At 37.2% G+C, this 21,084-nt stretch overlaps 1 protein-coding gene across 4 annotated transcripts in view; it reads right to left on the reverse strand.

Moving 5' to 3' along the window:
- Positions 1–359: 359 nt before the first annotated feature.
- LOC126467011 (uncharacterized) overlaps positions 360–21,084 on the reverse strand; it is a 178,898-nt gene continuing 158,173 nt past the window's right edge. For all 4 annotated transcript variants that reach the window (XM_050096431.1, XM_050096429.1, XM_050096430.1 and 1 more), the window contains exon 2: positions 360–3,683. In XM_050096431.1, coding sequence (XP_049952388.1) covers positions 1,964–3,634 — 1,671 coding nt within the window. In that variant the 5' untranslated portion in view covers positions 3,635–3,683 and the 3' untranslated portion in view covers positions 360–1,963. The remainder of the gene's footprint in view (positions 3,684–21,084) is intronic.

Here is a 21,084-nt window from a genome sequence, read left to right on the forward strand (position 1 = left end):
CAATTTTAAGCAGTTGCTACCAAGAGAATTTATATAAAGCAATAAAAATTGGCAAAATTTCATGATATTAGATACAAGAGCAGTACACAAAATCCCATTTCACAACTAGATAATGGGCGTCATGGTCTGGATGACTTGATATGAAATGACTCGCAGAGGAAAATTCATCATAATCAAATGAAAGATAAATTCACCTGTAAAGAATAGCCTTACAGTTAACCACTGAAACATCCAAACTAATGGCTACAAACTACTTTAGACAATGAATAATAAAATGCACTCAAAGAACTGCGGGAACAGGAAAATAAGTTATATGAGGTGTGTTCAGAAAGTACATATACTAGATTTTTATATTTTAAAAAAAAAGTGTATTTGAATGAAAACTTTGGAATATTGTTGATACACTTGCAGGCTAGTTTACCACACAATCACCATCTTGTTCAGTGCATGTGTGAGCTGTGGCACAAGCTTCTTTATGCCCTCCTCATAGAACTCTCCTTCCTCCACTTCAGAACCTATTTCTGCATTTGCTCATTTGTTGAAAATTTAATTTTACTCTTGTAAGCCTCCAAGGAGGTGAAAAGATGATAATCTTAAGGCACCAAGCCAGGGGAATACAAGGGAGAGAGAATGGTTTGTAAAATCCCAAACAAATAATAGGTCCAAGAGCAGCTTGGTGGCTGAGGCTGTGTGAGGAAAGGCACTCCTCTCGTCAGCATTCACGTATTTTTGTTCTGAATTCTCCTTTTGTGTTTTTTAGGGTCCCAAAGTATCGTTGCAATTTTTTTTGTCTGAAAATGTGGTTTTAAATTTTTTGGCAGATTGGGAATTGGTGTGACACCACTGTGACATTTCATCTCCAGTCACAAAAGAGCTCAGAAAATCCTCATCTTCCAATTCAAGATGCTCAATAAACTCATGGGTGCTACTGACCTAATTTTTCTTGTGCTGCTACATCAGCTGTTTTTGGACCCAACTTGCACACAGTTTGCAGTATCCCAGCATTTCTAGGAGTGTTTTGCATAAGAGAGTCGTGGAGAGTTGTGGAAACACTGAAGAAATTTCATCCACAGTCAATCAGCAGTCTTCACAAACATAGTTTGATTTTTTGCACCAACTCATCAGTCAAAATGTAAGGTCTTCAACTCCTCTGTCCATGATGAACATTTTTCCTGCATTTACTAAGCTCCCTGCACCATTCAAACACACTCATTCTGTTCACAACACATTCACCATAAAATGTTTTGATTCACAAAAGACCTTCGGTAGTTATTCTTTCTGTGAGTAGGAAGCAGTTCACAGCATGTGGCAGCACTTGACGGGGTTTCTTACTGACATCTTTCACACAACTGGACTCTACAATATGAGTTTACATACTAGGTGTCCTGTGATGTTTGCACTGGTCAGTGAATCCTCTACCACTGACTGTTGCCAACCCTCAAAAACCAAAAAATCTACAGCCTGTTTTGGTCACAGTACACTTACTTTCTGAACATGCCTTGTATTCACGGCAAGTGTCATATAAAACATAGAAAGGGAATCCAAAATATAATGGACAGGCATCTCAAAACAAGTTCGAACTTGCTGTCAACAAATTACTGTGCTTCAAAACCTTTAATTAATATATCCCACCCAGTTGTTCCTTGGTAAATTGCATTTTACATTTAACTAACTTTCATGTTTTTATTTTCACACACTCTTATCACAATGTCAATTTTTGTCTTAATTTACAACAAGGTGCCTTCTTAAAAATGAGTTCCTTGAAAACACTTTTCTAAAACCCTTGTATGATGTAATCCTTTCTTCACTTTTTTGACAGAACCTCAAACTACAATAATCAGTATGTATCAGTAGACTGATGTAATACACATTAACAAAATTTGCTGATGGAAATAACATATTTACAGCAAAAATGACCTTATAGTCCCACAGACAGTACCTTCACTGTTTCAATTTCCTCATACTATACCGATTTTGGAATTTCATCTAGCTTTTTGCCATGGCTTTCACTTGTCATGTGATTTAACACAACTGTATTTTCACAGAAACAGTTGCACACACTACAAAAGAAACCATAGTTTCTCAAACTAAACTGTGTAGCAGGAACAATGTTCTTTAGGCTGCCTGGTACATCAAACATTAGTATATTGGAGGATTTATTTTTCAAATTCATGTTTCGTAATGTATTTATCCGATCCAGATGACTTACTTTAGAAATGTGCTTCCTCACATCAAGTATGTACCTTCCTGTCTCTTCATAACAAAGGTAACAGATTATTCGCCCCAAATGAAACCTAATGAATTTTTTGTTAAAGTGAAATGGTGGATCAAAATAAGTCCATATATGCTCTAACACAACTGCACGTTTCATTGATGCTACCTTGTCTTTGTCCTCTACAATAGCAACATTATCAGCCAGAGAGCAGAAAACAGGACTCACAGAATCAGATGCTGTACTTTCACTGCTGTTACTTGGACCAATTTCAGCAGGTGAGCAGGAAACAGCAGAACACACAGAATCAGACACTATACTTTCACAGCTATTACTTGGAACAGTATCAGTGAGTGAGCAGGCAACTGTAGAACACATAGAAACAGATGCTGCACTTTCACAGGTGTTATTTGGAACTTCAGCAATTCTGATCCAACAAGCCTTGCCAGCCAGTTTCTTTTGGTGCTTCTTTCCTTGCACATGACTATACAGTGTTTTCATGTCAGAAACTACACATGTGCACAGTGTACACTTAAAACTATTTTTCTTGTGCTTTTTGATACCATATAGTTCATGCCTTACATTACACACTTCCTCCACTCTCTGAACAGGTACACATGTTATAGGATCTTTACTAAGAACAATGTCACTATCTTCACATTTCTCTTGACTGCTAATCTCACTTCCTACATTTTGTAATGGAACACATGCTTCATTACTTTCTGTATGAATAGTACTGTCAGCAGATTTATCATATGTATTACCCTTCACAAATCTATCTGGCACAGATTCACTTTCTTCATCATCAGCAAAACATACTGTCTTTTCATTTTTTGTAGTGTCACATGATTTCTGAACAGCATGAATCTGACTATTAGTTATAGGCAATTCATGTGTATCTTTGACTTCCTCTGAATCTTGTATCTCCATTTTTGTGTTTTTCTTCCTGTGTATGTCCGACTTCTGATCCTGCGTATTACCTGTTTCTTCACTATCCATTAATACTATATTCTCCGACTGCGTATTGATTCCAGTCTCTGAAGTTAATGCATTGGAATGCTTTGTATTGTTGGTAAATTGCACTTTCATTTTTATATTTTTGGTCTCATGTCCACCTAACTCGAGTAGATCATTCATTCTTCTCTTCCTATCTCCTTCACACAGAACAGACTTCCCTTTTTGTTCATATGATGAGTTACCTGCATATTCAACTCTTAGACTCACAAGGTCTTCATTTAACTTGTTTAACAGTATATTAACTTGTACTAATTTGTGACGTGTTTTAGAATTTGTTTCCTTTTTCCCAAGGTATGGCAGTAAGGCTTCATAGTTCCTTATGCAACATTTGAAAGTATCAGTTATCAGAGTGGTTAATTTGCCCACTAATGTTTCTAAATCTTCTGTTGTTTCTCGGTAACTCATTGTGCCAAACCACAGAAGTTAGTGACCCTGAAGACAACAGCGGCAAACCCTGAAACAGTAGAGAGATTTTTCAGGCATATTGTTCACTGAGACCTATTTCAATAGTAGTTCACTTGCAAAATTATGATATATTTAATTTTAACAATTATACAGGGATGAAATCAAAAAATTGTGAGTGCAAAAATTAATTTCTCAGATTATGAAACAGGAAGTGCAACGGCTTTGCAAAGTTCAAGACGATATAACTACACCTACAATAACACTTGATAAATAAATGTAGATTCTGTGTTGTGTGTACTGTACTTTGTATAATTCTCTTTAATGTACAATCTCTAAGTGAGCAGAACATACTTAGACTACTCATGAAAAGAATTTTCGAAATTTTGGAAGAAATGTTACAAAAGATGAACATTATCTTTATTGAAGCTTCTGCCAATGACTGTTATTTCATTTCCTAAAACATTCTCATTAGATCTCATCAAACAAGTGACCTTAGTCCTATTCTGCACAGATCAGTTTCCCCAATAGTCCAACTCTGATAGACAGCCTTTAGTAAGTTGTTATGAGTTTGTAGAAGATTTTCAGAAAACTGTCATCCACACAATCCAGAAGACAGCAAGGCCACATAAGTGTGAGTACTATTGCACAATAAGTCTAATGGCTCACACACTTAAGTTGCTACCAAGAATAATATACAGAAGAAAGGAAAAGAAAGCTGAGGATCTATTAGATGATGATCAGTTAGCCCTTGGAAACGTAAAGACAGCAGAGAGCAGTTCTGATGTTGCAATTCATAATGGAAGCAAGACTTACAAAAAATCAAGATACCTTGGCAGTGTTTGTACACCTAGAAAAAGCATTTGGCAATGTAAAATGGTACAATATGTTTGAAATTCTGAGAAAAATACGATTAAGCTGTAGGGAAAGACAGGCAACATACAATATTTACAATAAGAATGCTTGGATTAAAAGAGTATATGACGAGGATGTAATCTTTCATCTCTTCTGTTCAACCTATACATTGAAGAAGCAATGACAGAAATAAAAGAATTGTTCAAGAGTGGGACTGAAATTCAGGGTGGAAGGTTATTAATAATAAGATTCACTGATGCCATTGGTCTTTCAGTGAAAGTGAAGAACAATTACACAATTTGTTGAATGGAATGAACAGTCTAATGAGTACAGAATACAGATGGGGGGTAAACCAAAGAAAAATGAAAGTAGTGAAGAATAGCAGAAGAGATTGGCAATAAATTTAATATCAAGACTGGGCACCATGGATCAGATGAAGCTAATGAATACTGCTACTTTGAACAAAAGTAACATGATGGACAAGGCAAGGAGGACAAAAAAAGCAGGTCAGCATATGCAAAGAGGAAACACCTGGCTAAGAGAAGTCTGCTGACATCAAAAATCAGCATTAATCTAAGGAATAACTTTGTGAGAATGTAAGTTTGGAGCACAGCAATGTACTTAGTGAATCATGGACTGTGAGAAAACTGGAAAAGAAGAGAAAAGAAGCCCTTCATATACAGTGTTGTAAAATGACGCTGAAAACTGGGTGGACTGCTAAGATAAGTAATGAGGAAGTTTTTCAGGGAATGGTGAACAAAGGAACACATGGGAATCACTGAAATGATGCAAGTGGATGACAGAACATGTGTTAAGACATCAGGAAATAACTTCCATGGTACTAGAGGGAGTTGTAGAGGTTATAAACTGTATGGGAAGACAGAAATTGTATTACATGTGATTAATATTTAAGGACATAGGGTGCAAGGTTGTTGATACAGGGGAGGAAGTCATGGTGGGCAGTACCATAACAATCAGAGGACTGATTAAAAAAAAAACAAAACATTATGATATATTATAGGACAATATCTAGATTACCATGTGTATTACCAACAACTTGTCCGCCCTGGTAGCTGAGTGGTCAGCGTGACAGACTGTCAATCCTAAGGGCCCGGGTTCGATTCCCGGCTGGGTTGGAAATTTTCTCCGCTCAGGGACTGGGTGTTGTGTTGTCCTAATCATCAATATTTCATCCCCATCGACGCGCAGGTTGCCGAAGTGGCGTCAAATCGAAAGACCTGCACCAGGCGAATGGTCTACCCGACGGGAGGCCCTAGCCACACGACATATCCATTTTTACCAACAACTTGCAAATTACTATTTGCTGGTAGAAGACAATCTTTAGTTCTGGACTGACATTTGTCAATGCAATTGAACAGATCAACCAAATTTATTTATGAGATATATAAATGATGTAGTCCATGGTGTGAAATTTATTATCGCCAACTTGCAATTGGTGACTGAAAATTGGCAGCTGGTGACCCAGGCTACATGTATAATTTATGAACACACTAGGGCTAGGTTCAGAATTGTACAGACAACATAAACTCATACACAGTGGGTGTGCTACGGTACTATACATATGCCATATCAAGTGGTGGCAATGAGAAAGTCCTGATTTGTGAAACAAGAGAGCAGTGCCACCTGTTAAAAAAGGGAGTAGTGTGTGGTATGGTAGTGCTTTGTTGATAAGTTGGCATCCTCTGGTGTTGAAGTTTTATGGTTGTTTATACTGTGTTGTGACTAATCATGTATTATTTCCAATTTTGTGACGAATTAGTTGTTACCATGGAAAGAAGCAAACAAATATACAGTTGTTTCTAACTGCAATACACCAAATGAAACATATGCAGCCGGTGACAAAAATGTGAAGGACATTGTGAATGTTCCCGAATCACAGGAAAAACAAACTGTGATTTGTGAGACAGAATCAGCCAGCAGTAATATTAGTCAGCTTCTATCACCTACCTGCTATGCTAAAAGGAAATATGATACTGCCGCACCACTATCCCCAACTACATGGAAATTTATTAGAGACTGTATGATAACACAACAAAGCTTGCATCTTGCAAATTTTGTGAACAGGTGCAAACTATTAAGCAGAAGTGCATAAAAGGGTTTACTCAAGAGTAAAATGCACTGTGAAAATGTTGCTTGTGTAAAGGCAAAGGAGTGACCCACAGAAACATCAATTGCCAGCTACATTTGAAGTGGCTCCTACTGTATACATTCCGCGATACAGTGGTGTAGACAGTACGAGAGTCCAATGGTTCTGTTCTGCATTGTGTTTATTCTCTGTTTTTGATTATACATTTGTTCTGTATTTTGTCTTGTTTAACAATGAATGTTATGCAGGCTGCCTACTTCTGTGTAATGAATTTATATGTTGAAATAAGTCTTATCACGAGTTAACCAAATATGATTGGTGCCGTCCAAATAATCATGCATAACACCACTTCCACGCCAGATAGATGCTCCGCACTGCGTCGAAACTACAACAGTTATTCTTGCGCCAGCCACATTGGTTTTTCATTCAGCACAAAGATGAATTCCTCGCCAGTGTCTACTGAGCCAGTCTCAAGTAATGGAGAATCGGCAGCATTACGATCAAATCACTGCCCTTTTTGGCAGCATGACCCCTGGATTTGGTTCGCACCATTAGAGAGCAAATTCATCTTAGATTAGATTAGATTAGATTAGATTAATACTAGTTCCATGGATCATGAATACGATATTTCGTAATGATGTGGAACGAGTCGAATTTTCCAATACATGATATAATTAGGTTAATTTAACAACATACTTAAGTTAATATAACAACTTTATTTTTTTTGTGTTTTTTTATTTTTATTTTTTTATTTTTTTTTATTTTTTTAATATTTTTTTTCTTAATTTATATCTAAAAATTCCTCTATGGAGTAGAAGGAGTTGTCATTCAGAAATTCTTTTAATTTCTTCTTAAATACTTGTTGGTTATCTGTCAGACTTTTGATACTATTTGGTAAGTGACCAAAGACTTTAGTGCCAGTATAATTCACCCCTTTCTGTGCCAAAGTTAGATTTAATCTTGAATAGTGAAGATCGTCCTTTCTCCTAGTATTGTAGTTATGCACACTGCTATTACTTTTGAATTGGGTTTGGTTGTTAATAACAAATTTCATAAGAGAGTATATATACTGAGAAGCTACTGTGAATATCCCTAGATCCTTAAATAAATGTCTGCAGGATGATCTTGGGTGGACTCCAGCTATTATTCTGATTACACGCTTCTGTGCAATGAATACTTTATTCCTCAGTGATGAATTACCCCAAAATATGATGCCATATGAAAGCAATGAGTGAAAATAGGCGTAGTAAGCTAATTTACTAAGATGTTTATCACCAAAATTTGCAATGACCCTTATTGCATAAGTAGCTGAACTCAAACGTTTCAGCAGATCATCAATGTGTTTCTTCCAATTTAATCTCTCATCAATGGACATACCTAAAAATTTGGAATATTCTACCTTAGCTATATGCTTCTGATTAAGGTCTATATTTATTAATGGCGTCATACCATTCACTGTACGGAACTGTATGTACTGTGTCTTATCAAAATTCAGTGAGAGTCCGTTTACAAGGAACCACTTAGTAATTTTCTGAAAGACAGTATTGACAATTTCATCAGTTAATTCTTGTTTCTCAGGTGTGATTACTATACTTGTATCATCAGCAAAGAGAACTAACTTTGCCTCTTCATGAATATAGAATGGCAAGTCATTAATATATAATAAGAACAACAAAGGACCCAAGACTGACCCTTGTGGAACCCCATTCTTGATAGTTCCCCAGTTTGAGGAATGTGCTGATCTTTGCATGTTACGAGAACTACTTATTTCAACTTTCTGCACTCTTCCAGTTAGGTACGAATTAAACCATTTGTGCACTGTCCCACTCATGCCACAATACTTGAGCTTGTCTAGCAGAATTTCATGATTTACACAATCAAAAGCCTTTGAGAGATCACAAAAAATCCCAATGGGAGGTGTTCGGTTATTCAGATCATTCAAAATTTGACTGGTGAAAGCATATATGGCATTTTCTGTTGAAAAACCTTTCTGGAAACCAAACTGACATTTTGTTAGTACTTCATTTTTACAGATATGTGAAGCTACTCTTGAATACATTACTTTCTCAAAAATTTTGGATAAAGCTGTTAGAAGGGAGATTGGACGGTAATTGTTGACATCAGATCTATCCCCCTTTTTATGCAAAGGTATAACAATAGCATATTTCAGTCTATCAGGGAAAATGCCCTGTTCCAGAGAGCTATTACACAGGTGGCTGAGAATCTTACTTATCTGTTGAGAACAAGCTTTTAGTATTTTGCTGGAAATGCCATCAATTCCATGTGAGTTTTTGCTTTTAAGCAAGTTTATTATTTTCCTAATTTCAGAGGGAGAAGTGGGTGAGATTTCAATTGTATCAAATTGCATAGGTATGGCCTCTTCCATTAACAGCCTAGCATCTTCTAATGAACACCTGGATCCTACTATATCCACAACATTTAGAAAATGATTATTAAAAATATTTTCAACTTCTGACTTTTTGTTCGTAAAGTTTTCATTCAATTTGATGGTAATACTGTCTTCCTCTGCTCTTGGTTGACCTGTTTCTCTTTTAATAATATTCCAAATTGTTTTAATTTTATTATCAGAGTTGCTGATTTCAGACATGATACACATACTCCTGGATTTTTTAATAACTTTTCTTAATATAACACAGTAGTTTTTATAATTTTTGATAGTTTCTGGGTCACTACTCTTTCTTGCTGTCAGATACATTTCCCGTTTCCGGTTACAAGATATTTTTATACCCTTAGTAAGCCATGGTTTGTTACAAGGTTTCTTACGAGTATATTTAACTATTTTCTTGGGGAAGCAGTTTTCAAATGCATTTACAAAAATGTCATGAAATAAATTATATTTTAAATTGGCATCAGGTTCACGGTACACCTCATCCCAGTCTAACTGCTGTAGGCTTTCCCTGAAATTTGCAATTGTTAAATCGTTGACTGAACGTACTACTTTGGAGGACTGTTTAGTATTGCTGAATGGAGCTATGTCATATATTGTAACTAGCTGTGCACCATGATCAGAAAGACATTCTCAACAGGCTGAGCATTTATCTGGTTAAACTTATCTTGGTCTATAAAGAAGTTATCTATCAGTGAGCTGCTATCCTTTACCACCCGAGTAGGAAAATCAATAACGGGTGTCAAATTGAAAGAACCGAGTAATACTTCAAGGTCATTTTTCCTATTACCCTCTTTCAGAGAATCTACATTGAAGTCCCCACAAATAATCATTTGCTTCCCCCTGTCTGACAGATAGCACAACAAGGAGTCCAAATTTTTCAGAAATAGATGAAAATTTCCTGATGGGGACCTATATACAGTTACAATTATAAATGTGCCTTTATTTAATTTAAGCTCACAGGCACATGCTTCTATATGTTTCTCTACACAAAACTTTTTTGTTTCTATACTTTTTGCACAATGATAACTTTTGACATATATGGCAACTCCTCCTTTCTCCATATTTTCTCTCATTACATGTGCAGAGAGCTTATAACCACTTACATTTACCTTATCCATATCAGTAACAATGTGATGCTCAGACAGGCATAGTATATCTATTTCATTCTCAGCTTCTAAATCTTCTAAACAAACCAGAAGCTCATCTACTTTATTCTTTAAACTCCCAATATTTTGATGAAATATACTTACATTATTTTTAATTATACTTTTATGAGAACCTTTCCTTATTCTAACATTTGCAGTACTCTCCTGTCTGAGTTTCTCATTGTGCTTAGGCCTAGTTCTTATACCAGTGGTCACATGGCGTTCAGAGAGGCAGATTATGTCAACTGGGTTGGGTGACTTTAATTCATCAATGGAATTACCTAGGACTGAGATACAACTTGGTGGAGATAAAATTTCTGGTGATTGGTGAAAATTTATAATTGGTAGCTGTGATTGGTGATCCAATGTGCTAGAATTGTGCTGTTTAATTTCTTTCCTAAACTGAAGATTTGTTTCAATCCTGACCTCTCGTAGAACTTGACATCTTTCTGTCTTACCTATCCTAAAAAAGGTGCTGCTCCAACACCTGTAACCACTGGTATTTTACCATTCATGGCATTAGCACACATTACAGCAGATGAAACAAAATAAGTTATGCGGGAGCTGTGTTAACAGAAGATCTTGCTGCAGAAGTCCAAGACATTCTCACTACGCCTCTGGAAACCGTATGATATGCTGGATACAGAAAGCATTGATTACACAGGCCAATGGAAAATTTTTTTTGAAAAACTTTTTTTTTAGTTTGATAGCTGATCTTTATAGATTTTACGAGCTGAATCCAAATCTAGCCTTAGCTTTTTTGTATCACCCATAGTTTTCGAGCAATATGCTTTTTATTATATACTATAAAAATCCTATGCAATACGGTAAACGGCGAAATTAATGAAACGTTTTGTTACAACATAAGCATGATTTGTATTTACAGTAAGCTACTTAAAACAATGACACGTGTTAATAGAGGTTTCACTTGTCAGCTGGAATTGGATTGTATTTTCTTTCTCTTTTTTCTTTGAAGCTTCTTGTGTAGCATTTTCTACGATGAGTCGCTTGCTGAACTTCTCGGTGAAGTGACCAACAGTAGTCCCCCATCGTGTTGGTGTTCCAGCAGCCTTGGTAGCGTTATTCCATCACTTTAATGTCCTGGTCAAAATGCTCTCCTTGCTTCTCGCTAACATCTCCCATGCTGTCCGGGAAGTAATCAAGGTGACTGTTCAAAAAGTGAACTTTCAGACTCATTAAACATCCTAAACTTCTTTAACACTGTAACTATAACAGAAACATATTCTGGGTCTTTTTCATGTCCTAAGAACTTTGTAACATCTGGCTTGAATGATACCCATGCTTCTTTCTCATTTAAGGTCATTGTGGATTCAAAGTTAACATCAAACATCAATTTTCTAATGTCAGGTCTGACAAATAAGCCTTCTTTTAGTTTAGCTTCTGAAAGGTGTGGAAACTTTCGGCAGAGATACTTAAAACATGGTCCATCTTTAGGCAATGCCTTTACAAACTATTTCATTAGGTCTGACTTTATATGTAGAGGTGGTAGGAGTACATTTTTTGGAGCTACAAGGTTTTTGTGTAGAATGTTCTTCTCACCAGATTTTAAAGATTCCCTCACAAGCCAGTTCTTTCCGCACCAGTGTTGATCCCTTGCCCTGCTGTCCCATTCACACAAGAAGCATGGATATTTCGTAAAGACACCTTGCTGACCAAGGAGCATGCATGTTACTTTTAGATCGCCCATATCATCCAACCATGAACAGAACAGCCTATTTTATTTAGCATTATTTCTAGGTTTTCATAGCTTTCTTTCATATGTACAAAATGTCCAACAGGTTTAGATGCGTACATGTTACCATTGTGTAACAAAACAGCCTTTAAACTAGTTTTGGATGAATCAATAAACAGCCTCTAGTCTTCCTTTTTGTATTCAATACCAAACTCCTTCATCAGACTGGGAATGTCTGAGCAGTATGCTAAATCACCTTCTTGTTGGAAAAACTTGGAAAATTGCTGCTCTCTCTTTCTATACATGTATATGCTGGTTCCAACTGCCAATAAGTTATTTTATTTTAATCTGGAGCCAACAATTCGGCTTTTTCTTTCGTTAACCCCAGATCCCTAATCAAATCGTTAAGCTCGGTCTGAGTAAACAATTTGGGCTCTAGACTTTCTGTATTACAATGGACTTCATCATCATTTGGTTCATCTAAATCACATTGTACATCAGAAAATACTTATGTTGGAATAGAATTTAAATCATCTGGTTTCATGAAGTGGGAAATCTACACTGGTCTATGGCGGACGGAAGGTTAGGGTAGCTTATTACCTTCTTGTTTTTCGAATTATGACCAGTAATATCAACACTGCAAAAGTAGCGATCATCGGAATGATATCTTGGCTCCCTCCATATCATAGGAAGAGCAAATCAAAAGGTTTTTTTCTTCCTTTTTGGACCATTTTCTCAGGTCTTCAACACACACATAACATATGTGGGGCCCGAGATTTATCTTGATCACCAAGTTTAGATCCAAAGTATGATACGTAAACCTTTTTTGCAAAGTCTGTAATGTTTCTTTTTAACTGTCATCAGAGTTTTTACAACCACGATTAGATTGTACTGAGCACATGTACAGGAAATGAGAAAATGAGGTTAGGTTGACAGTAAACAAAACACCATCTGTTAACACAAAAATAGAATCAACCTCTTTTTGCCAGCAAATGTTTTTCAGCTGCAGCTACCAATGTCATCTACATTCATTACACCTCCTTTTTAAATTATTTTAACTATATAAAAAGCTGTTAAATTCTTTAAAAAATCACTTAATTTAATTAATTTAACTGTAAATGTGAAGAAATGGTGGGTGATACAGTTTTTTTAAGTATTGTATTTGGATTTCCCACACTAAGAAAAAGTTTTTGCATCATTGTGTTATGTGAAGTCCCAGCCAGAAGCTAAACATTTGGAAATGCTTTTATGAACAGAGGAATTAGGTGACAGAAATCCATTGCAACTGCTTTGTTGCCTGTGTACTCTTACGAGTAATACTGTCAGTGACAATGTATTATGCAATGTATGACTATCCCAACTACCAGTGGATGCACAGGAAATTTTAATGGTATGTCCGAGAGATTTGAACGCATTAACACAAACAGCTGATTGGATAGCGGAGATGTATAAGACAACAATTGTCATGATGATGGCTACTGCACAAGATAACACGACCCATGGACATCGTCGTTACTACAGTTTCACATAGCTGAGCTTACAATACAAGTAACCCTGCTACAATAATCACACAAAAGGCAATGCACACATCGATGATCAAGGAGTCGAAATCGTTCACCAGCGGAACACAACACATGTTGGTGCCACAGAAAATTTGGGGAAGACGCACAGAAATGTATACTACCACATAAAGTGAATCATGATGCCAATACAGTACCAGCTACAACCACGTCCACTGGTAGCACACAATCTTTGTTTATTATGGACCACAACAGAGAAGTGCAGTATCTGATAGACACCGGAGTGGAAATATCAGTGTATCCCACAACCAAGTTACAATGACAATGCTTTGCTGTATGTTGCAAATGATCAAAGATTATGACATATGGACACATCACTTTTCTACTCAACCTCGGACTGTGTGGTACCTTTGAGTGGTGGTCTATTGTGGCTGATGTATCACACTCCAAACTAGGAGCAGACTTCCTGGCATTCTACAATCTGGGTGCAACAACAAACATGACTGCATAAGGTAAGGTGAATTGTACTGCTACTATGACAGTCAGAGTGATTGCTGGCGACTTGAAATGTTCAGACTATTAAAAAGTTTCCCAGAGATCATGAGGCAATCAATAACATTCGCACCTGTCAAGCACTCGAGGATTCATCATATCCTCACTACCTAAGGCCCGCCAACTTATGCATTCCCTGAATGTTTAGCACCAGATAAATTACAAATTGTCAAACAAGATTATGCTTATCCATTACAGATATTTTATAACCCGTGACTGTTAATTAAATGTAAATCATACAACAGCAACCAGTCATTTTTTTGAATAGTTAGGCCTATTTATTAGTCCATGAACTGGTTTTCAAATCTTTTCAGGTTCATCTTCAGATGGTTTCCTGGAAGTTACATCACTATTTCTATCATAATATAGAGTGCTAGCTCTCTGACAAAGAGCGAACATGCTGTAACGTATCACCATGAGGATTGTTTATCCATCGATGTGGATGCAATTTTTTTTTACTTTTGTACTTACTGCGACAGTATGGGCGGCTTTTTTCTATTAGTATCCATCTGTCTGCTTCCACTTTGATGGCCAGTTAGTGCATCACTTTACACATGTTACACAGATTGTGTAACAGTAACAACAGGCCACCAAAATGGAAGCAGACAGACACTAACAAAACAAAAAAGCCACCCACACTGTCGCAGTAAATACAAAATTAAAATTTTGCACCCATACAACAGATAAATAATACTCATGGTGATACATTAAAGCATGTTCCATCTTTGTGACAGAGTCAGCACCCAGCATTATGCTAGAAATAGTTATGAAATTTCCAGAAAACCATCTGAAGATGGACCTCAAAAGGTTAAAAAACCAGTTCATGGAGTAATAAAAACTATTCAAAAAGTGACTGGTTGCAGTTTTATGTATTTATGTACAGTCTTAGACATAAAAACTGACCGCCGGCCGCCCGCCACAGAGAGACTAAGTCCGAGTCGTTCACTTAACGTGGCCAATAAAACTGACCGCCCCTGACAACTCTGTTAGATGCGGAAGTGTTAGGACGAAGTGTTGTCTACTTCCGAGATGTTCTCGGATTGTGTGAGCCCGTGGTATAGTGGTAATCTTCGTGCATTCTAAGCTTATGGTCGCCTGTTCGCGTCCAACTGTTTTTTTTTTTTTTTAACCACATTTCGGTCTAAAGTTATGAGCTGATTGAGCATCGAAGATAATTCGCTTAACATTCTACCCACCAGCAATAACAAGTATTCCAGAAACACCTCCGCAGGGCAGCTCGTGGCTGCGTCGCGATAATAACAGCTTACGCTCGAGCGTTTCCTCGCGCTGCAGCGGCTACCGGCCAGACGCCACCCGCCGCCTGAAATCCGGCGCCGCCCATGTGAACGCGGCGTCACGCTGTCAGTGTATATATCAACTGTCATTTTCGAATTTGAAGTTCTAGTTATCATCTTGCAGTTAAGCATTGGATTTTGCATACTTGAAAATCATGAACTACAGTTAAGCATTGTAAAATTGAGTCGCAAGTGGAAAAAGGTGTGACATCTGCAACACAACGTTTACTACAGAAACATAACGACGGCAGTCTATCTTAATAAAGATTTAAGTGTCTCCGAGACGATTGAGCCTATTTTAACACGAATTAGTAGGAGATTACCGACTTTTGACTTAGAAAAGATCTGCATTTATTTAATTTCCTGTACCATTCGTAAGTATTATGAAAATGTGACATTTCATAGATAAAATTATGTATTCACAACAACAAAAAATATGTCGGCAGAAAACAAAAGTGGCATTATGAATTTGGCAGTACCGTAAGGTTTTCGCTCTGACACTAAGAGTTACTGAAAGTAGCAAGTCGAATTTTGCTCGAGCGTTGTCTTAGGATTCCCTTATTGAGTTTTTATCTGCCTGCTTGTAGCTGTGCTACAAAAGAATTTAAAATCTGGTTTTCAGCGAGTCTCGAAAGGCGAACGAAAGCAGCTTGCACCTGGTAGGTAAGCATGTTACCTGGGAACTGGTTTTTTCCTGAAGTGGGAAGACATCCTTTTGTGGTTGAATTGTTGGCAAATGTCAGTCAGACGTGTGCCATTGGTCTAAGCGTTTCGGTGTACTGAATTTGTACCAATGATTTTTCTACAGGTTTTTTCTGTCCCAAATAGAGAGTTGAAGTCTCCCATTAGTATTTTCACGTCATTTTGGTGAATTTTGCTCATAGTATTTTCGAGTGTGTTCCAGAATTTTTCGACGTTTTTGGTGTTTTTCTTATTTTCAATGTTGGTGGGGACACGTGCATTGATGAGTGTATATTTTTTACTGGGGCTCTGAATGAGCATAGTCATAAGTCGCTTGTTGATGGGCCGGCTGCGATGACCGAGCGGTTTTAGGCGCTTCAGTCCGGAACCGCGCGACTGCTACGGTCGCAGGTTCGAATCCAGCCTCGGGCATGGATGTGTGCGATGTCCTTAGGTTAGTTAGGTTTAAGTAGTTCTAAGTTCTAGGGGACTGATGACCTCCGCCGTTAAGTCCCATAGTGCTCAGAGCCATTTGAACCTTTTGATTGTTGATGGGTGTGATTTCTTTGACAGACTTGATGATAGATCTGTGTTCGAGAAATGCAGTGCCGAAGATTGGTACGCCTTTCGCTACCTTTTGTTGTATTTCGCTCTTGAAGATGCAAAAAAAAGTCGTGGTTCTTGAAGAGCAAGGATGAGAATTTTTTGTCGGTCGATTTCTTTTGTGAGATGATTTAGTTTTCGTGTTTGGATCAATATATCGATGTTTACTTTTAAATGCGTGTTTTTTGCTTGTAGGGAAATTTACCAGAGATCTTCGATATTCTCTGCTGTGCTAACCTGGACTCCCCACATTCCGAAAATCCAACTGCCGTCTGTCGACAGCCGGGTTGTGTACCACCTGGGGTAAAGTTGACTTTGCTTGCATAGTTCATGTTTGCTTGTGTTTCATTGGTTTGGCTTGGGTGATACCAGGACCGGACAGGACCAGAGGGTGTTGAAGCCTTTGAAAGCAAATATCTTCAGCCAAGCTCATTGAGCTAACAGACGGTGGGTGACCAGAGTAGCGGTGATTTTCACTCAGACGTGTCTGGATTTTGGGTTCAACGGACTGAGTAGCCGTTCAGGATTGTGTTCGTATTTGGTTCACCCCTGTATTTGATTTCCTCGGTACCACCCATATGGGGGAGGGTTTCCCCTATCCGCAACACGCGATTATTATTATCTTTCTTTCTTTTCTCAAACATTATGTCTGGTCAAAAATGGAAAGTGACGCAGACCTCGATGAAGCGTGACTTCCTTTTAACTGTATGGTATATGTTATATTGCATTTAGGAACTTTCGGGTAATTGAACATGTATCAATAATTACGGATTTCTGTAGTTGTATATATATGTTTGGATGTAGCTGTATTGCATTGATGTACTGGTGGATATTGTGTGGGTTTGTTATGTGGCGTTGTTTTATCTGTTATAATGGTTCTGTTCCAGTATAATTTGTATTCATCATTCACCAGTACATTTTGTGGTGTATACTTGTATGTAGGAACGTGTTGTTTTAAAAGTTTATGTTGTAAGGCAAGCTGTTGATGTATTATTTTTGCGACATTGTCATGTCTTCTGGGGTATTCTGTATTTGCTAGTATTGTACATCCGCTTGTGATGTGATCTACTGTTTCTATTTGTTGTTTACAAAGTCTGCATTTATCCGTTGTGGTATTGGGATCTTTAATAATATGCTTGCTGTAATACCTGGTGTTTATTGTTTGATCCTGTATTGCAATCATGAATCCTTCTGTCTCACTGTATATATTGCCTTTTCTTAGCCATGTGTTGGATGCATCTTGATCGATGTGTGGCTGTGTTAGATGATACGGGTGCTTGCCATGTAGTGTTTTCTTTTTCCAATTTACTTTCTTCATGTCTGTTGATGTTATGTGATCTAAAGGGTTGTAGAAGTGGTTATGAAATTGCAGTGGTGTAGCCGATGTATTTATATGAGTGATTGCCTTGTGTATTTTGCTAGTTTCTGCTCGTTCTAGAAAGAATTTTCTTAAATTGTCTAACTGTCCATAATGTAGGTTTTTTATGTCGATAAATCCCCTTCCTCCTTCCTTTCTGCTTAATGTGAATCTTTCTGTTGCTGAATGTATGTGATGTATTCTATATTTGTGGCATTGTGATCGTGTAAGTGTATTGAGTGCTTCTAGGTCTGTGTTACTCCATTTCACTACTCCAAATGAGTAGGTCAATATTGGTATGGCATAGGTATTTATAGCTTTTGTCTTGTTTCTTGCTGTCAATTCTGTTTTCAGTATTTTTGTTAGTCTTTGTCTATATTTTTCTTTTAGTTCTTCTTTGATATTTGTATTATCTATTCCTATTTTTTGTCTGTATCCTAGATATTTATAGGCATCCGTTTTTTCCATTGCTTCTATGCAGTCGCTGTGGTTATCCAATATGTAATCTTCTTGTTTAGTATGTTTTCCCTTGACTATGCTGTCTTTCTTACATTTGTCTGTTCCAAAAGCCATACTTATATCATTGCTGAATCCTTCTGTTATCTTTAGTAATTGGTTGAGTTGTTGATTTGTTGCTGCCAGTAGTTTTAGATCATCCATGTATAGCAAATGTGTGATTTTGTGTGGGTATGTTCCAGTAATATTGTATCCATAATTTGTATTATTTAGCATGTTGGATAGTGGGTTCAGAGCAAGGCAGAACCAGAAAGGACTTAATGAGTCTCCTTGGTATATTCCACGCTTAATCTGTATTGGCTGTGATGTGATATTATTTGAATTTGTTTGGATATTAAGTGTGGTTTTCCAATTTTTCATTACTATGTTTAGGAACTGTATCAATTTAGGATCTACTTTGTATATTTCCAATATTTGTAGTAACCATGAGTGGGGTACACTATCAAAAGCTTTTTGGTAATCAATGTATGCGTAGTGTAGCGACCTTTGTTTAGTTTTAGCTTGATATGTCACCTCTGCATCTATTATCAGTTGCTGTTTACATCCTCGTGCTCCTTTGCAACAGCCTTTTTGTTCTTCATTTATAATTTTGTTCTGTGTTGTATGTGTCATTAATTTCTGTTTAATGACTGAAGTTAATATTTTGTATATTGTTGGTAGGCATGTTATGGGGCGATATTTAGCTGGGTTCGCTGTGTCTGCTTGATCTTTAGGTTTCAGATATGTTATTCCGTGTGTAAGTGTATGAGGGAATGTGTATGGGTCTGCAATGTAACTGTTAAATAATTTAGTTAGATGTGAATGTGTTGAGGTGAACTTCTTTAACCAGAAATTTGCTATTTTATCATTTCCAGGGGCTTTCCAATTGTGAGTAGAATTAATTGCTTGGGTGACTTCATGTTGCAAAATTGTCACTTCAGGCATTTGTGGTATCATCTTGTATGTGTCTGTTTCTGCTTGTATCCACCGTGCATGCCTGTTATGTTGTACCGGGTTTGACCATATGTTGCTCCAGAAGTGTTCCATGTCTGTTGTGTTTGGTGGATTGTTTATTTCAATGTGTGTGTTATCTATTGTCTGGTAAAATTTCTTTTGGTTTGTGTTGAATGTTTGGTTTTGTTTGCTTCTATTTTCACTTTTTTTGTATCTTCTGAGTCGTTTGGCGAATGCTTGTAATTTCTGCTTCTTTTCGTCTAATTGCTCTGTCGCTTCTTGTTGTGAGATTTTACCTAACCTTTTTCGTTTTTTTTCCGAGATTTCATGTCTTATAAATTGTGTTAGCTGTCCGATGTCTTTTCTCAGTTTTTCTATTTTGATCTGTAGCCTGTGTTGCCATGCTGGTTTTGTGGGTTTCTTCTGTGTGTTGGTTGGTTCTGATCTCTGCCTAGTGTGTATATTTAGTGTAGTGAGTGCTCCTATATATACCAGTAGTTGTAACTCTTCCATAGTTGTGTTTTCATTTATTTTGTTGTGTATGATTGTGTTGATAGTTTTTATTGTTGTTTCGACTTGTGGGTTATTTGGTGGTCTATGCAAGAATGGTCCAATGTCTGTATTTGTGTCTTTGTATTCTATATATGTTAGCTGAAATTTTTCTTCTATATCTAATATCTGTGTCACTTTGTGTTCTATTTGTGCTTGTTCTGGTGGCTGCCTTAAGATTTCGTTTTCCTCTGATTGTTTAATTGGTGTGTGTTGTTCTTTGTTTGTTTGCTCTGGGATGTTTGAGTCCATTACTGTATTTTCTTCTTCTTCTGATTGCACATTATTTTGTTCCAGTATTTGTTGTACTTGTTGTTTGATGTTATCTAATTCTGACTGGGGTATCCTGTTATTTTTGATTATTACACGGATCTGATCAGCTAGTCGTGTTCTGTTAAAAATTTTAATTCTGGGTATCTGGTAATAAATGTTGTGTATACTTGTGATCTGTATCCAGTTGTGTTGGTTCCTAGGTTTGCTGCTTGGTAATAACTGAATATGAGGTGTCGATTAACTTCATCTGACCATCTCATCCTCTGTCTTTGTTCTCCTTCTAGGGTGGTTGCAGGAAGCATATCCTGCAAAACACCTCTATTTGGATTTAAATCATTTTCCAGTTGGCTAGCAGTGTCGTTACCATTGTGGGCGGGCATAGGGTTCAAGCGTCGTCCCCGACCATGACGGCGCTTGTCCGAGGCTTCATTAGTTCTGTCCTGAACCAACTAATCACACTAAAAGGGGGGTTAGCCCTATTAGTGGTTTGTTCTTTTCGTCGCCTTTTACGACTGGCAGAACATACCGGAGGCCTATTCTTTTCCCGGGCCTCCACGGAATTTTCCCGGGCCTCCATTATTATTGTTATTATTATTATTATTATTATTATTATTGTCATTATGTCATCAGCAAATCCGATATGGTGTATCTTCCCACCACTGATATAGATATGTATTGTTCGATTCAGATTTCCATCACATAAATGTGGGTTATAATTACGTTACAATGCTGCTAGTAGACATATTTCTCACTTTTTCTTAGACAGTTGCTACCTGTTACTCCATCATAGGAATTTATGTGCGCAGCATTGTTGCAATACAGACGTTCAAATTATCCGATTTCTGTAATTTAATTTCGATACCAGATCGTTTTAATCGGATTCAGCCAGGCAGTCTTAATGTGGATATCCGACTACGACTCTCATCATATGATAGACTGGGCAAACCACATTCTTAATCGGACT

The sequence above is a fragment of the Schistocerca serialis genome, chromosome 1 (assembly GCF_023864345.2).
Source record: "Schistocerca serialis cubense isolate TAMUIC-IGC-003099 chromosome 1, iqSchSeri2.2, whole genome shotgun sequence".
Taxonomy (NCBI): domain Eukaryota; kingdom Metazoa; phylum Arthropoda; class Insecta; order Orthoptera; family Acrididae; genus Schistocerca; species Schistocerca serialis.